The sequence below is a fragment of the Erinaceus europaeus genome, chromosome 2 (genome assembly GCF_950295315.1).
Source record: "Erinaceus europaeus chromosome 2, mEriEur2.1, whole genome shotgun sequence".
In the NCBI taxonomy this organism is placed as follows: Eukaryota; Metazoa; Chordata; class Mammalia; order Eulipotyphla; family Erinaceidae; genus Erinaceus; species Erinaceus europaeus.
In genome coordinates, this window is record NC_080163.1 from 35673426 (window position 1) to 35690798 (window position 17373).

Sequence of the window (17373 nt, forward strand, 5' to 3'; positions counted from 1 at the left end):
GGGATGGGCCAGAGAAATAGCTCACTTAGGTAGTGTGCTGCTATGCCATGTGCACGACCCTGGTTAGATCCTGGCCCCCACTGCTTTGAAGGAAGCTCGGGCACTTTCACTCTCTTTCTCTCTGCTTCTGTTTTTTATCTTTAAAAAGAAGGAAGGAAAAAAGTTGGTTGGCTGGTTGGTTGGTCTCTCAAGCCCCCGCATCTGGTAGTCTGCCCACTATTTTTGGTGACAGCACCAAAACAAAACTGTCCAAAACTTAGGACAGACACCAAACAAAACTGCCAGAGCTCCATCTGGCATGGCTGCCCCTTAGGTTGCCCTCAGGGTCCTCTCAGCTACCCCTGGAATAAGCTCATCCAAATCTTGGAAAATGCCATGATCCTTCTCAATAATGTCCATTTAAATGCAAACCACGCTCTATATGACACTGGATTTTCCACCAAAAAAAAATCAAGATGAGTAAAGATGTGGTTTTCAGATAGTGCAGTGTGAAGCATCACAACGAGGGCCTATAAAAGCTGCCACAGGCGGCCAAGGCCACAGTCACTTAGCTCTGACCAGCTTTTGCATCTGCTTCCTGCTCTTTCTGTGTTGGCTCGGGCTCCATGGCACTCTGGTTGACCGTGATCATTGCTCTCACCTGCCTTGGTGGCCTCACTTCCCCAAGCTATGTGCCTACCTGCGAAGCCTACAAGGAGTTCATTAGAGAGCTGAGCAACATCACCCAGAACCATAAGGTGAGTGTCCACTGGCCAGGGTTCTGGCACTGAGGGGGCTGGAGTGGGTGACTCTTGGCAGAATATCTGTCTGGGTCATGAAGGCTGGCCCTGAGATTCCTGTGGGTCTGTAAGAAGCCCTGTGGACCACAGGGAGTAAGGCCAGCCATGAGGGACAAAGTGGTGAGGGTGAGGTTACAGCAGCATGGATGAGCCCATGAAGGGGTCTGGCAGAACCCCCAGAAACTATCTGCTCCCTGAGCTGACCCTGCCAGCCACAGCCAGCTTATACTCAGTCATTCCACCACAAGGAATAGCAGAGCAGGGACAGAATGCTCCTCGAATCACTTGATATGTGCCACCTGAATTTGAATGCAGCAATGGGGCACCTTAGTTAAGCCCATTCTTGTGGATGGTTCATTAGCAGAGCCAACTACTTGCCTCACTGGTGAGTACCCACACTTCCTGGGCACTAGATATATGAGCTAGGCCTTTATTTACTATATCTCATTTCATTGCTGCAACCAGCTCAAGAGAGAGATATGATGACCCCATTTTATGGCCTAAACTTCAGTGAGATTAACAAACAGAAACCAGGTTCAAACAAGCCATGGTTCAAACCAAAATGGTACCATTCCTAACTGCAGCATCCTCCAATTCAGAAGAGAGAGTATATATTAGACCCTCACAGCCTGGCATGGGACTGGCCTGGCCACACATTCCCCCCAGCTCCCCACACCGCCTCTCCTGGTCCTTCCTTGCCTCTTATTGACAGGCCTGCTATCTCCTGTCCTCTTGACCTAGTTACAGACAGCTTCAGCATCCACTGGTTGTCACTCAGTTATTCTCTCTCAGACCCAAGACCCTGTACAGTGGGTCTCCCCCAATGGGCAGAGCAGGAAATATAACTTCAGAGGGTCCCAGGCCTGCCTCTGGGCTTCACTCAGGAAGCTTAAGAGGTCTGACACTGTAGAGAGCTGGCCTGGGCTGGCTAGGGAGATCGGCTAATAGCACCTATAGTAATTTAAAAAAAATAAAGACTTCTGCCGGCTTTGTCTGGGGTTTAACAAGAGGTTTATGACATCGCAGGTTATTTAGGTACCTAAAAATGTGGTAGCAGAATAAGAAAAGGGAGAAAAGGCAGCTAGCCATGCAGCATGGAGCCATGAGTCCTGAAGCTAACTATCAGCATTCAACTATATGGCAGGTCCTTGGGGAAATGGCAGGGCATGGGTTCCAACATCAGTGGAAAAGCAGCAAGAATATCCAAAAGGGCAAGCAGGAAAAAAGGTGATTTCCACCAGACATTTGTTTAAATAATTTCCTATACACCCACAATCCCTTGTGGGTTTGCATAAGACTTGCCGTACGCTCTTGACTTGATGTTAAGTTGACATCAGCCATTTCCAGATTATGTTCATATTCCAGCGTGCCCCCACACCATTCACTGTCTTTTTGCTCCTGTAGGCAAACCTCTGCAATGGGAGCATGGTGTGGAGCATCAACCTGACAGCTGGCGTGGTAAGGAACAGCTGGATACTGGGAGGGAAAAGGCGGAGACCAAAGGCCTTAGTATTTCTTCTCTGAGTGCTGCTCAGACAGAGGGGTTCAAGCAAGCTTCAAAAGCCAGCCTCTCCCTTCATAATCTGGGTCCCTCCCACCTCTGCCAGACCTCTAAACTCCCTCCCCCTCCCTGTAAACTCACTGAAGGCGCTGCCTAGGTCATATGACCAGGCTGCCTGGAAGGACCTTACACCCCATGGTTTCCCTCCAGCAATACTGTGCAGCCCTGGAATCCTTGATGAAGGTCTCCAACTGCAGTGCCATCCGGAGGACCCAGAGAATGCTGCTTACATTCTGCCCACACAAGCACATAACCAGGGTGAGTCCCCACACCACACACCCCATGGCAGCCCTGGGTTACTCTGAGAACTCCACAGCAATCTAGCTGAGCGTCTGAGGGGGGCTTCTACCTAGGGTAGGGCCACTGCAACAGCAGAGACATAGCCTCTGGAAGTTCTAGGACCTAATCTTGAGGATTCCTGACTCCTAGCTGAGAGCTTCAGTCTCCCATTTATAAAATGTGGCTAGCGACAGTCCATACCTCACAGGGGCTTTCCCCCCAGTACCAGTTATCCTTACTCTGGTGTCAAACATCTGGCATCTTTGTCCTGCAGCAGGTTTCCAGTGCGATTATCCAAGACACCAAAATTGAAGTGTTCCAGTTTGCTAAAGACCTGCTCAATCACTTAAGGAAAATGTATCGCCAGAAAACAGAAAAAACGGACACTGTCTGCATAGAATAATCACCTTGACTTCAGTAGAGATTCATCTTCTTTCAGATGTCAGCGATTTCTTGGGGATGGGGGAAGGAGGGGTGGAGGGAGGGGGAAGATTTTCTTAGCTTAGACCTCAGCCTATACTGTCTGTCTTCACCCTAGATGAGTCCAGCTGCCTGTTGCCTTGGTGCTGGGGGCTTGGCTTGCTGGGCCTCTTCCATCTGGGGCTTGATGCACAAGAATGAAAACAAAGCCCCACATGCCACCTCCTCCTCAGAACAAACTGTAGCATTACAGTAGGTGCCACCCCAGCCAGACACATGGTGGGACAGGGACCTGCCTTTTACAGGGACCACTGAGGCAGGGAGCAGCTGAGCACATTTTTTCTTTTGGCCTTATTTATTATTGTGTGTTATTTAAACAAAGTGTTTGTCTATATTGAGTATAGGGAGGTACTGTTGCTGTCAGAACTTGGGAGTGAGGGCCTAGAAACTTGGGGTTCCAGCACTAAAGCAGTGGGCATTCCAAGTCCCTGAGAATAAGTACTGTATGTAAATTTCTGCTACCTCACTGGACCCTGAGGCTGTGGACCTCAATCAAGGTAGAGGATGGGAGAGAGGCTTGAAACAATGGCTCCTGTCTGCCAGCCAGCAGTTAGCCCTCAAACAACTAATTTATTGCTTTTTTCTTATATTTAAAGTATTAAAATATGTTGTTAAAGAGTTAATAATATATACTCAAGCAGCCTAGAATACTGCCTGTTGTGTGTTCAGATTGGAGGGAGGGCATCACTGAGTGAATTGTTTCGATGACTTTGTCAAGTTGAACGTCAGAAATAAAAATGGTGAGAAGAAAGCTGATGTTTGTCTTTTGATTTGGTCTTCGGGGAATCTTTTTTTTTTTATTTGTGTATTTTGTGGGAAAAAAGAGAGAAACCAAAATAATTCTTGGTCATATGTGGTTCTGGGGGTCAAAGTCAGGGCCCCATTTATGCAACATGTATGCTCTACCACTGAGCTACGTCCTTGACTGCAGAGGGTAGGCTCACTGGAGAAAGTAGCTAGGATGAAGTGAAGGGAAATGAGGAATGAGGCCCGGACTGAGAGAATTTAGTCAGTGCTTGGGGGTGGGGGGAGGTGGTGGGGAGAGGTGGTGTAGAGAAAGTCCCCTCACCTAACACCCACAGGAAGGGGAAGGAAACTCAAGACAGGAAGCAAGGGTTCAAGGAGGATGTCTGGAGCAGGCAAACACATTGTAGTTCTTCTCATGGTATTGGTTCTTGATGAGTGGTCAGTCTGTCTGGTATCACCCACACTCATCACCTCTCTGAAGCTGAGAGAGGGTAGGTGGTTAGACTGAAGTCACACAGCTGGTAAGACATAAAAGCCATGATCTGAACCCAAAACTTACTCCAGTTCTAAAGTCTACACTGCTTGCCTCCCTCAGCCCAAATACCATCTGGCTGGCATATACAGCTTTTATAATGTCCTCATCAACCTATCTGGCACCTCTCTTGACAGGAGATTCATCACCGGCTTTTGGGAACAGCACAGTTTCTAGCTCTCATCACTGAAGAGTCTATACCCTCAGGGCCAGATGATGGCGAACCTGGTTGAATGCACATGTTACAGTGTTCAAGGACTGGTGTTCGAGCCCCCAGTCTCCACTTGCAGAGGAAAAGCTTTGCAAGTGGTGAAGCAGTATGGCAGGTATCTTTCTGTCTCCCTCCCTCTCAATTTCTGGCTGTCTATATCCAGTAAATAGATAAACATAATAATTTAAAAAAGAGAGACTATACTCCTGACTTCGGTGATCAGAAGTGCAGTGAATGACCTGTGGCCACTGGGCAGTGAAGGCACTAGAGGAGAGGATCAAGGCTGCAGGGTCCTGCAGACTGTTTCTTGGGGCAAACTTCTGCTCTAGGAGGACACTGGGTCATTAGAGGCCAGTCTCAAATGCCACGTGGCAGGCAGGTACCCTTTCTATGGAGCCCAGAGTCCTGTGGGAATGCTTAAAGTGATGCTATAAACCAGGTGGGGGGCAGTCACAGAGGAGTAGTGAGAACTCAACATGTGCATGTTTCAGGCCACAGAGGGCAGGATCTGTCCAGGGGTGGATGGGTGACTATGGGGAACTTCTCCAGGAACCACCCAGATAGAGGATCTCTTACTTGCATCCAGGCAGAAGTGAGGGAAGAAGCATGACTGGCACAGTACAGGGGGCTGGGCCTGCTCAGGCTGGAGGGGGAAAATGTGGGAGAAAGCAGGGAATCTAAAGTGTCCTATGACTGTCCAGAGCAGGGATAGGGCTATCTCTGTGGTCACTACCCATGCTGAGGCCCACTGGAGATTGTACTGCACTAGTCTTCTGGAGTAACAGTGACCTACACAGCACATTCATTCAAGACTTAGCACCAGAAAGGCTGGAGATAGCTTGCCTGGTAGAGCATACATGTTACCGTGCATGAAGACCTGAGTTCCAGTCTCTCCACCACCACATGGGAATTACCTGCACAGGAGACGCTTCACACGTAGTGGAGCAGTGCTATGGTGTCTTCTCTGTCTGTCTCTCCCTACTTCTTTCACCTCTGTCTGTCTCTCATCCTTTATCTCAAAAGCAGGGGTGGAGATGAATTCATGAGTAGGTGCATAGTGCAGGCATGGAGTCCCTACAAGAACCCTGGTGGCATAAATTAATTAATTTAGGGATTTATCACTAGAAAGAATTGTTTAAATGATGGATAGCCTGGAAAAGGATTTTTTTGCACCAATGTAAAGGATTATGTGGGGCAGGAGGCTTTTAGGTCCTGGTACACAATGGTGGAGAAAAGACCTAGGCTGGAGGTGAGAGAGTTCTGCAGAAAACTGAGAAATTTTACACACGTACCGACAACTGTATCATTAACCTCCCCCCAGTAGAAATAAAAAAGAAAAGCATGCTCTTCTTTTTTTAAAATTTTTTATTTATAAAAAGGAAACATTGACTAAACCACAGTATAAGAAGGGTACAACTCCACACATTTCCCACCACCAGAACTCTGTATCCCATCCCCTCCCCTGATAGCTTTCCTATTCTTTAACCCTCTGGGAGTGTGGACCCAGGTCATTGTGGGATGCAGAAGGTGGAAGGTCTGGCTTCTGTAATTGCTTCCCCACTGAACATGGGCGTTGACAAGTCGATCCATACTCCCAGCCTGTCTCTCTCTTTCCCTAATGGGGAAGGGCTCTGGGGAATCAGAGCTCCAGGACACATTAGTGGGGTTGTCTGTCCAGGGAAGTCTAGTTGGCATCATGCTAGCATCTGGAACCTAGTGGTTGGCAAGAGAGTTAACATAAAAAGCCAAACAAATTGTTGATCAATCATGGACCTAAGGGCTGGAATAGTGCAAATCAAGAGTTGGGGGGTCCTCCATTTTGTAGATAGATAGTAGGCATATTTTAGTTAAATTCCAAAGGGAGGGCCTGTGGCTATACTAGTCTTTTTTCCCCTGAGCCTGAAATCTGAATCTTATGGACCTGGTCTATATCTAGGTTTTGAGATTTTGTTAGGAAGTGAACCACCTGGAATGGAATTAGAGAATACCATGAAAAGAAAGGTCTCACCCAAGTAATGAGGCTGAAGGGTTGACATTCCATGCCTGACGTCTCTGGACACAGTCTGAAATGAAGCATGCTGAGGTGGTACTCGTTGCATTGATTAGGTCGGGATAGAAGGATGCAATATCATTTGGTATGACTTGAGAGAAGCATGCAGGAAAGTAAGGTGAATCCAGAGGTTTCAGGATTGGGGGAACTATAAGCTCTATAGAGGAAGCAGGAGGCTCCTGCTGTCTTAGGGTTTAAGAAGACAATAGATAGTTATTGCAATAATCAAATTGTTTGGCAATTGGGTTAACTTTGAAAAATCTCTTTGTTAGGATTTACTGTATCATATAAACCATCACCATATTTTATGTCCTTTGACATTATTTGTAAAGGCTGCTCTTCTGTGGGTAGACCCCACACACAGGGAGAGGCAGAGGTGGTAGAGGTCTCCTGTTCAGCCTCCAGCCAGAGTTGAGGAATCCAGGGCTTATGCATAGAAGACATCTTTCCTTTTTCTTTTCACTCTTGCTTTCTTCTTCCCTTCCTTCTTTTCCCTTTCTTTCCTTTTTAAAAAAATATTTATTTATTCCCTTTTGTTGCCCTTGTTGTTTTATTGTTGTAGTTATTATTGTTGTTGTTATTGGTGTCATTGTTGTTGGATAGGACAGAGAGAAATGGAGAGAGGAGGGGAAGACAGAGAGGGGGAGAGAAAGATAGACACCTGCAGACCTGCTTCACCGCCTGTGAAGTGACTCCCCTGCAGGTGGGGAGCCAGGGGCTTGAATCGGGATACTTGAGCTTTGCACCACCAACACTTAATCTGCTGTCTTTCCTTCTTTTAAAATTATTTTTATTTATTTGATAGAGAGCCAGATACAGAGATGAAAGGGGAAGACAGAGAGGAAGAGAGACACCTACAGACCTACTTCACCTACTCATGAGGCTTCCCCCTTGCAGATAGGGACCTGGGACTTGAGCCCAGGTCCTCATGCATTATAACATGTGCATTCATTCAGATGTGTCACCATCCAGCCCTTCTTTTTCTCTTTTCTTTCTTTCTTTTTTTCCAATTTACATGGTTTATTTTTCTTTTGCGTTTCTTTTACTTCTTTCTTTCTTTCTAAAAAGGAAACACTGACAAAACCATAGGATAAGAGGGGTACAACTCCACACAGTTCCCACCACCAGAGCTCCGTATCCCATCCCCTCTCCTGATAGCTTTCCTAGTCTTAACCCTCTGGGATTATGGACTCAAGGTCATTGTGGGATGCAGAAGGTGGAAGGTCTGGCTTCTATAATTGTTTCCCCTCTGAAGATGGGCATTGACAGGTTTATCCATACTCCCAGACTGTCTCTCTCTTTCCAGGGAAAACAGAACCAACTGGTGACACAGCTATATACAAATATCAAAGGACATAAATTTTGGTGATGTTGTGTATGATACAGCAAATCCTAACAAAGGGATTTTTCTTTCTTTTTTATTTATTATTATTATTGCATCCAGGGTTATTGTTGGGGCTCAGTGCCTATACTACAAATCCACTGCTCCTGGAGGCCATTTTTTCCATTTTTAATGTTGTTGTTATTGTTGTTGTTAAATAGGACAGAGAGAAATTGAGAAAGGAGGAGAAAATAGAGAGAGGGAGAAAGACAACTACAGACCTGCTTCACCCCATTTTAAGCAATCTCCTTGCAGGTGGGGAGCCAGGATCTTTGCTCTGGTCCTTGCACTTCATACTATGTGCAGTTGACCTGGTCCCCTCTTTTTCTCTTTCTATGAAGAATAGAACCCTCCATTTTCTGGTAGCATTACCTTTGACTCAAGTCCTCTTTTGTCCAGTCATGCCAAAAGGAAGGCAGAAAGATATCTGAGTGAAATTCTATGTGTCTCTCCTAAGAACAAAGACTGGGACTAAGGCTGCCACTGGGGAGTGTCCTTTAGGAATTCCCCAGCAAGTATCACAAGTATTACAAAAGCCAGACATTTGGGAGTTCACTGCAGCTGGGGCCAAAAAGATCCCAAGAGAACCCAGAAATCTGTCCCAACACCACCACTAGAGGTCCACCATGCACTACAACTCCACAGAGTCAGCCACCAACAGCTCTGTGCCCTGTCTTTGAAACTCCCAGGGCTGGGGACCTGTGATTACCAAGAGTGTGTAGTAAGCCAGAGAGAGAGAGAGAGAGAGAGAGAGAGAGAGAGACCCAAGGCTTCCAGGGATGAGGGAGCCTTGGAGAACCACAGACCAGGTCACCAGTAGTAGAAACTGAGAAACAGGCCAAGCTAGGAATGATAGAGAAAGAAAAAAAAGGGGGGGGGGAAGGTATGTTAGCTATTGTGGTTGAGAGCTTCACAACCTAGGGACCTAGCCCAGGGGTATTTGCTGGGGGTTTTCACTAACCATTCACCATGTGGCTTCACCTCTTTCATGCATGAGGCAAACCCTGAGCAGGGGCCAGAGATAAGGGGGATTGGGAAAAGGTAGAGTGCTCAGTGAGTGGGAGGAAGATGCAGCTCATGGGGCCCAGGGTGGGGGGCCCCTTGGCACCCTGGGAACCCCAGGTCCAGGATGATTCACTGGAAGAGGGGCTGGGGCTCAGTGAGAAGTGAGACATACTTGTGAGTTTCCGATGAACTCTTCACCAAACACCTTCTGTTTGCTGTTCAGATGAGGTGTCACTCATCTGAACACACTGAAACACTCCAACTCACTTAGGGGCTTTTTCCTAGTTCAGCCTCCTGTGCTGCTCTGAACTAGCAGCAGCAGGACCCAGAACAAGGACCTGTATCTTGTTTCCCTGTGGCTAAGCAGCATAAAGGCTGGAGGTCATCAAGTCCAGCAGTTTATCACTTTATCATGATGAACAAGAGGGAAGTGCCTTCTATGTATTATCTTCTTTTAGCTGGTCAATTTGAACAAACTTATAACAGCATTCCTTCCTCAGTTAACTCCCTTCTAAGAAGGCCTGCCTGGCCCTGTCGGGCTGGCAGTGTTATCAATGGGGCAGCCTGGACAGGAGACATGCAGGCCAGAGGTCCAGATTGGTGTCAGAAGCTGTATCCACAGTCATTCCTCCTAAATATGCTGCCCACTCCTGCTTTCAAGGAAAAAAAATTCATAAGCCCTTATTTTCTTCATTCATTTCTCGGCTCCACTCAAAAACAACAGAACAAATGGTTTGTAACGAACTTTCTCAGATCAACTGATTTCTCGGCAGCAAGGGAGGGCCCCATGACAAAGCCATTTGAAATCCCAGAAGCGATTTTCTACTTACAACCTTACTTTCTGTTGTGCTGTCTACCTTCCCCTTAACAATGCCTTCTTGTGGAAAGTGACTCTGAGAATGTCATTCAGAAACACCCCTACCCTGGGCAGCACTTGGGCAGATGCTGTGCTGAGGTCATCAATGACGCAGGCACTAAAATTAAATTTAACAACCCTGTTAGTTGGACAAGTGTGAGGCTCTTCCTGAAACCCCAGGCGGCAAGAAGGTCCCAGCCAGCAGTGGCATCCCCTCTAGACCCATCGCCTGGCATTCTGCTGCCCTCACTGGCCAGAGGGTCCATGCTCCTGCTAAGCCCAGTTCCCTCTACAGCAGAGACAGCTTGAGACAGCAGGAGAAAAACAGCTTCTCCTTTCTCTTTTCTTTCTTCTCATCAGCTGATTTTCCTATGTATTCTATAATGAGCATACATTCATTCTCCACTGGAAAACAAAAACAAATATAATTAAAATTTTTTTTTTTTATTTAGGAAACATTGACTAAACCATAGGATAAGAGTGGTACAACTTCACACAATTCCCACCATCAGAACTCCGTATCCCATCCCCTCCCCTGATAGCTTTCTTATTCTTTAACCTTCTGGGAGTATGGACCCAAGGTCATTGTGGAATGCAGAAGGTGGAAGGTCTGGCTTCTGTAATTGCTTCCCCACTGAACATGGGCATTGACTGGTCAATCCATACTCCCAACCTCCAAGTCTCTCTCTTTCCCTAGTGAGGAAGGGCTCTGGGGAATCGGAGCTCCAGGACATATTGGTGGGGTTGTCTGTCCAGGGAAGTCTGGTTGGCATCATGCTAGCATTTGGTACCTGGTGGTTGACAAGAGTTAACAAAGCCAAATTGTTGACCAATCATGGACCTAAGGGCTGCAACAGTGCAGATGAAGTGTTGGGGGGGGGGTCCTCCATTTTGTAGATAGCTAGTAGACATATTTTAGTTATATTCCAAAGGGCCTGTGGCGACACTAGTTTTTTTTTGTTTTGTTTTTTCTTTTTCTTTTTTCCCCTGATCCTGAAATCTGATATGCTGGTAGATCCACGTTATTGTCTGGGGAGATGATATTATGGTTGGAAAAAGGACCAGAAAGCAGGATCAGGGAAGAGAGTAGCTCCCTGATATGGGAAAGGGGTATAAATATTGTTGACTGTAAACTGACAAATTTAAAGAAAGCAGGAGCCAGGTGGTGGTGCACCCAGTTAAGTGTGTGTAGTACCATGTGTAAGGACCTGGGTTCGAGCTCCCACTCCCCACCTGTAGTGGGGATGCTACATGAGCGGTGAAGCAGGTCTTCCAGGAGTCTCTCCTCCTCTCTCCCTTTCTATCTGCCCCCCATTTCTCTCTGTCCTATAAAATAAAATAGAAAAGGGGGAGGAAAAATGGCCACTGCGAGCACTGGATTCATAGTGCAGGCACCAAGCCCCAGCCATAACCCTGAAGGCAAAAAAAAAAAAAAAAAAAAAAAGCAAACAAAAAAGAGGGTCAGCAAGAGTCATCTGGCAGGGTGCCTGCTTTGCCATCCTAGACACCCAGGTTTGAGCATGGTCCCCATGGTACTAGGGGAAGCTTCTATGCCATGGTGTCTTTCCCTTTCTTCCTCTCTTTGCCTGTTTCTTTCATTCCATCTAAAAAGGCTGGCCCAGAGTGGTGAAGCCCCAGGGACAATGACCAAAGGGGCTGACAAGATAGCTTACCTAGATAGTGCCCTTTGTCTCATATATGATCCAGGTTTGGGTTTAGCCCCTCTGCATTGGAGGCTCCCGTGCTGGGATAGCTTTCCCTCTCTCCCTAGTTCTCTCTATATGAAAAAAGTCAGATTGGAGCAGTTAAGCCCTAATGACTAAAAAACAAATGATTGAAAAAAACTTTGTTGTTGTTGGAGAATGTGGTGACACAAACACCATGTGTAAGTATGAAGTTATACTCCTGAAGTCTTACACTTTGTACCATTAAATCACTAATAAAAAAGTGAAAAAAACATGAAATTGATGTCTGACCCAGGAGGGAGCTAACCAAAGATGGGGAAGGGGTGTAAGAGAGGGCAAAGTAGAGAGAAAAAGAGGTAGAGAGCAATAAGACATATCTACATGTGTTTATATTACATATATAATAAGAATCAGGAAGGCAGAAGGAGCTAAGAGGATGTTGGGAACCCAGTGCAGGATGGTAGAGGAATATTTGAGTTGATGAGACTGATACACAGGCACCCATCATGGGAAGATAAGAAACTTGAGGGCTGGGCGATAGTGCACTGGATTAAGCACACATAGTGCAAAGTGTAGACCTGTGCAAGGATCCCAGTTTGAGCCCCAGCTCCCCATCTGCAAAGAGGTTGTTTCACAAGTGGTGAAGCAGGTCTGCAGGTGTCTTTCTCTCCTCCTCTCTATCTTCCCCTGCTCTCTCAAGTTCCTTCTCTCTTAGTTTCTCTCTGTCCTATCCAACAATAGCAGCAGCAACAACAACGGAAAATGGAAAAAGATGGCCGCCAGAAGCAGTGGATTCGTAGCGCAGGCATTGAGCCCACTGACAACCCTGGAGACAAAAAAAAAAAAAAAAAAAAAGGAAGATAAATAAGAAACTGTACAGGCCTCAACAAATGCAGTTGAGTGCAATCACCACCACACACAATGACCAAGGTTTAAGCCCCCAGCTCTCACTTATAGGGAGGGGGACTGCACAAGCAGTAAAGCAGTGATGTAGGTGTCTCTCTCTCTCCCTCTCTGTGCCCCATGTATATGGAATAAACACACACACAGAATATAGTGCTATGTGTAGATAGCAAGCCCCATGGATAACCATGGGGGCAATTTAAAATAACAAGAATAGGGTACCAGGCAGTGGTACACCTGGTTAAGCACACACATTACAGTGCACAAGGGCTCAGGTTCAAGTCCCTGGTCCCTACCTGCAGGGGAAAAAACTTCACAAGTGGTAAAGCAGGTCTGTAGGTATCTATCTCTTTTCCTGTCTATCTCCCCTCTTATCTCAATTTATCTGTCTCTACCCAATAATAAATAAAAATATTGAAAAAACATTAACAATGATGAGAACAAACTTGTATTCATGTGTCTACAAGTAATTTTCCCCAATAATGATTTGAAGGAAAATAATTAAAGTAACAAAAATAGAAAAATAAATTTTTTAAAAATACAAATAATGGGACCAATCCCTTCATATGCACAAGATTCTGGTACCCCAGGGAGAACAAAAGCAACCGGTGGCATAGCTATATGCAAACAGTATCAAAGGACATAAAATATGGTGAGGGTGTGTATGATATATCAAATCCTAACAAAGGGATCTTTCAAAGTTAACTCAACTGCCAAACAATGTGATTGTTGCAATAACTATCTATTGTCTTCTTAAACCCTAAGACAACAGGAATCTCCTGCTTCCTCTATAGAGCCTATATTTCTCCCAATCCTGGAACCTCTGGGGTGGGGCTCACTTCCCTGCATGATTTTCTCAAGTCAGGCCAAATGATATTGTATCCGCCGATCCCAACCTAATCAATGCAACGAGTACCATTTCAGCATGCTTCATTTCAGACTGTGTACAGAGACATCAGGCATGGATTGTCAACCCTTCACCCTCATCACTCGGGTGAGACCTTTCCTTTCACAGTATTCTCTAATTCCATTCCAGGTGGTTCACGTCCTAACAAAGTCCCAAAACCTAGATATAGACCAGGTCCCGTAAGATAGAGCATATGTTCACATGTATCATAAATTAGGGCAAAATATATACCTGAAAGCAAAAATACACAATAGTCTGTAGTGAGTCAGGATCAAGTTCAGAATGAAATAGTGTCCACTTAGACTTAGATACTCTCCTCACCTACTTCCTATTACAGTTCTCTCACTCACTCCAAAGCTAACCTCATCAAAGCAAGGACTGCAAAAGCTGAATAAGGACAAGAGACTGGCATACTTTAATGATGACTCTTTAGTCACTATCAGGCCATTCCATCAGCTGGGGCCCTATGGGAGTCCTGAGACTCCCAAACAGACTTGATAGGCCTAGAACTCAAATAAATCCCTCTCTCCATTGTTACCGGTCATTTCTAACAGGAACAACAAAATAGACCCCTTTGTGGGCCCCCATAGGACCTTGCCCTCAACCTGGATCAACAATGGTAGAGAATATTTTGTTCCATCCTCTGAAGGGAGGATGGACAACATACTTTATGCTACACCTGAGGAAAATGGGTCGATACTGGGGCAGCATGGAATGTTCCTACTCATGACGACAGAATGTGAGCTCAGATCTAGAGGGATGTAGAGGTCACACAGGCTCCTAAGCTAATGATAGGTCCCAGATCACATCAAATCGATATGGTTTACAGTAATATTTATACCCCTTTTCCATATTAGGGAGCTGCTTTCTTCCCTGATTCAGCTTTCTGTTCCTTTTCCCAGCCATGACATCATCTTCCCAGACAATAATTAGGATTCACCTGCATATCAGATTTCAGGCTCAGGCAAAAAACAAAAAACAAAACAAAACAAAAAAACACTAGTATAGCTACAGGCCCTTTGAAATATAACTAAAATTTGCCCACTAGCTATCTACAAAATGGAGGACCCCCCCAACACTTCATCTGCACTATTCCAGCCTTTAGGTCCATGATTGTTCAACAACTTGTTTGGCTTTGTACATTAACTCTCTTTTCAGCCACCAGGTTCCAGATGCTAGTAGGATGCGACCAGACTTCCCTGGACAGACAACCCCACCAGTGTGTCTGGAGCTCCGATTCCCCACAGCCCTTTCCCAATAGGGAAAGAGAGAGACAGGCTGTGAGTATGGATTGACCTGTCAAAGCCCATGCTCAGTGGGGAAGCAATTATAGAAGCCAGACCGTCAACCTTCTGCATCCTACAGTGACCTTGGGTCCATACTCTCAGAGGGGTAAAGAATAGGAAAGCTATCAGGGGAGGGGATGGGATATGGAGTTCTGGTGGTGGGAATTGTGTGAAGCTGTACCCCTCTTATCCTATGGTTTTGTCAATGTTCCCTTTTTATAAATAAAAAATTTTTTTTAAATCCTGGCACCACAAAAAGACAAAAAAAACAAACTGGAATGTAGAAGGGAGGGTCTGGCAGCACTGCCTGTATGATGAGTGCCAGAAGCTCTGAGTTCAGTTCAGCTGGTCCCTAGTTGCTGGTTATCAAGTAGGCATTAACAGGGACCCTGGAGGCAGGAGAACCTTCCTCCTTCCTCCATGAACTGGATCCTATTGGTCCAGTCAGATTGTGCATTGCCAAGGAGAAAGGAAGGCACTCCATTAATGGGAGTCTTTAACCAGTTCTGTTCTCCAAACTAGGGGTGCAAATGGGGTAATATGGAAAAGGGAGGGTATCCAGTCCAGCTCTGAGGCCAAATTAACTATAAAGTACCCAGAGCACAGATGGAGAGAGCCTGTGGATTCTCATTCAGCTCCTCATCTCTCTGGGAAAGGACCTTCCACCTGCTTCTCAAAGAAAAGAGAAGTCAGTTTTTGCAGTCCTTGCTTTGATAAGGATAGCTTGGGAGTGGATGAGGGAAGTATAGTAGGAAATAGGTGAGGAGGGTATCTAAGTCTAAGTAGACACTATTTCATTATGAACTTTATACTGACTCACTAAAGACTATTGTGTGCTTTTGCTTCAGGTATGTATTTTGCCCTAATTTATGGATATATGTCTAAAGTGAAGCACACCAAGGTGGTACTCATTGCGTTGATTAGGTTGAGATCAGCAGATATATCATTTGTTATGAATAAAGCTGAATAAGGGCAAGAGACTGGCATACTTTAACGATGACTCTTTAGTCACTATCAGGCCACTCCATCAGCTGGGGTCCTAGTTGGGGAGTCCTGAGATTCCCAAACAGACATGATGGGCCTAGACCTTGAATAAATCCTTGTCTCCATTGTTACGGGTCATTCTTATCAGGAACAACAAAACAGACCCCTTTGTGGACCCCTATAAGAACTTTCCCTCAACTTGGATCAACAACGGTAGAGAATATTCCATCCTCCAAAGGGAGGCTAGACAACATACTCTATGCTACGCCTGAGGAAGATGGGTCCTGATATTGGGACAGCTTGGAACATTCCTACTCATGACCACAGAATGTGAGCTCATATCTACAGGGATGCAGAGGTCACATAGGCTCCTAAGCTGAATATGGGCCCCAGATCAGATCAAATCGATGGGGATTATAGTCAACAATATTTATACCCCTTCCCCATTTGAGGGCTACTATTTTCCCAAATCCAGCTTTCTAGTCCTTTTTCCAGCCATGACATCATCTCCCCAGACAATAACTAGGATCCACTTGCATATCAGATTTCAGGCTTAGGGGGAAAAAAAACACTAGTATAGCCACAGGCCCTTTGGAATATAACTAAAATATGCCTATTAGCTATCTACAGAATGGAGACCCCCCCCCAACTCTTTATCTTCACTATACCAGCCTTTAGGTTCATGATTAGTCAACAACTTGTTTGGCTTTGTATATTAACTCTCTTTTCAGCCACCAGGTTCCAGATGCTAACAGGATGCGACCAGACTTCCCTGGACAGACAACCTCACCAATGTGTCCTGGAGCTCTGATTTCCCCAGAACCCTGCCCTACTAGGGAAAGAGAGAGGCAGGCTGAGAGTATGGATCAACTTATCAACGCCCATGTTCAGCGGGGAAGCAATTACAGAAACCAGACCTTCCACCTTCTGCATCCTTGACCTTGGGCCCATACTCCTAGAGGGTTAAAGAATAGGAAAGCCATCAAGGGAGGGGATGGGATATAGAGTTCTGGTGGTGGGAATTGTGTGGAGCTGTACCCCTCTTATCCTATGGTTTTGTCAATGATTCCTTTTTATAAATAAAAAAATAAAAATAAATAAATAAAAAAGAAAAGAGAAGTCAGCAGTCTACAGAACGCTTCACCATTGACTCCACAGCCCTGCCTATCTGCCTGCCACGGCTCCCTCATTTCCTTACTCCCTCAGTCCCCTTGGAAGAGCCCTCCCTGCATCTGTGCTTAGGAATCCACTCTCCCTACTTTCTGTACAGACTTGAGGGTCCAAGCAATGTGAATTCTCTCATTATTCATTAGGGTGAATCTTGGCTGTCCCACCCTTGTGAGACAGAGCCCCATTCATCCCACAAGTATCTCCTGAGATCTTGACTCAGTGATGGACACAGTTCTAGGTGCTGGGGATCCACAGTGAACAATACAAAGCCACTCTTGTGGGGGTACAGAGCCCACAAGTAGGAGAACAGAGGGTGCAGGTGGGCACTTGAAGTAACAGGCGTTGCAAGGGCAAGTAAGGGCTGCTTTGGTGTGAGGGAGGTTATGTAAGGTGGAAACATGTTTGGATGGATTAGGGATGAATCTTTGATGTAATGGAGGAGAGAATGCCGTGCCATTGCATTGTCTTGAGTAAGTGAGTTGGAATGGGCCCTCAGCCTATTCGTGGTAAAACAGAGGTCAAGGCTGGAGATGAGGAAGAAGGTGCAGGGTTCCAGT

At 45.8% G+C, this 17373-nt stretch overlaps 1 protein-coding gene across 2 annotated transcripts; it reads left to right on the forward strand.

Annotated features, from left to right (window-relative positions):
• Positions 1–474: 474 nt before the first annotated feature.
• On the forward strand, positions 475–3991 carry IL13 (interleukin 13). Of its 2 annotated transcripts, none has more exons than XM_060186392.1 (4): positions 475–737; positions 2184–2237; positions 2491–2598; positions 2894–3991. In XM_060186392.1, exons 1-4 carry the CDS (start codon positions 606–608, stop codon positions 3020–3022), a joined length of 423 nt encoding a protein of 140 aa, XP_060042375.1. In that variant the 5' UTR covers positions 475–605; the 3' UTR covers positions 3023–3991. The 2 variants fall into 2 exon arrangements, with proteins under 2 accessions (XP_060042375.1, XP_060042376.1); XM_060186393.1 differs by having other exon boundaries at positions 2897–3991.
• Positions 3992–17373: the final 13382 nt, after the last annotated feature.

What these genes read in the sequence shown, in the direction of transcription:
- IL13 (XM_060186392.1), top strand. Translation starts at nt 606, where the DNA reads ATGGCACTCTGGTTGACCGTGATCATTGCTCTCACCTGCCTTGGTGGC. An exon ending in TCAACCTGACAGCTGGCGTG is followed by an intron (nt 2,238 to 2,490) that starts GTAAGGAACAGC and finishes GTTTCCCTCCAG; the next exon opens with CAATACTGTGCAGCCCTGGA. An exon ending in CACACAAGCACATAACCAGG is followed by an intron (nt 2,599 to 2,893) that starts GTGAGTCCCCAC and finishes TTTGTCCTGCAG; the next exon opens with CAGGTTTCCAGTGCGATTAT.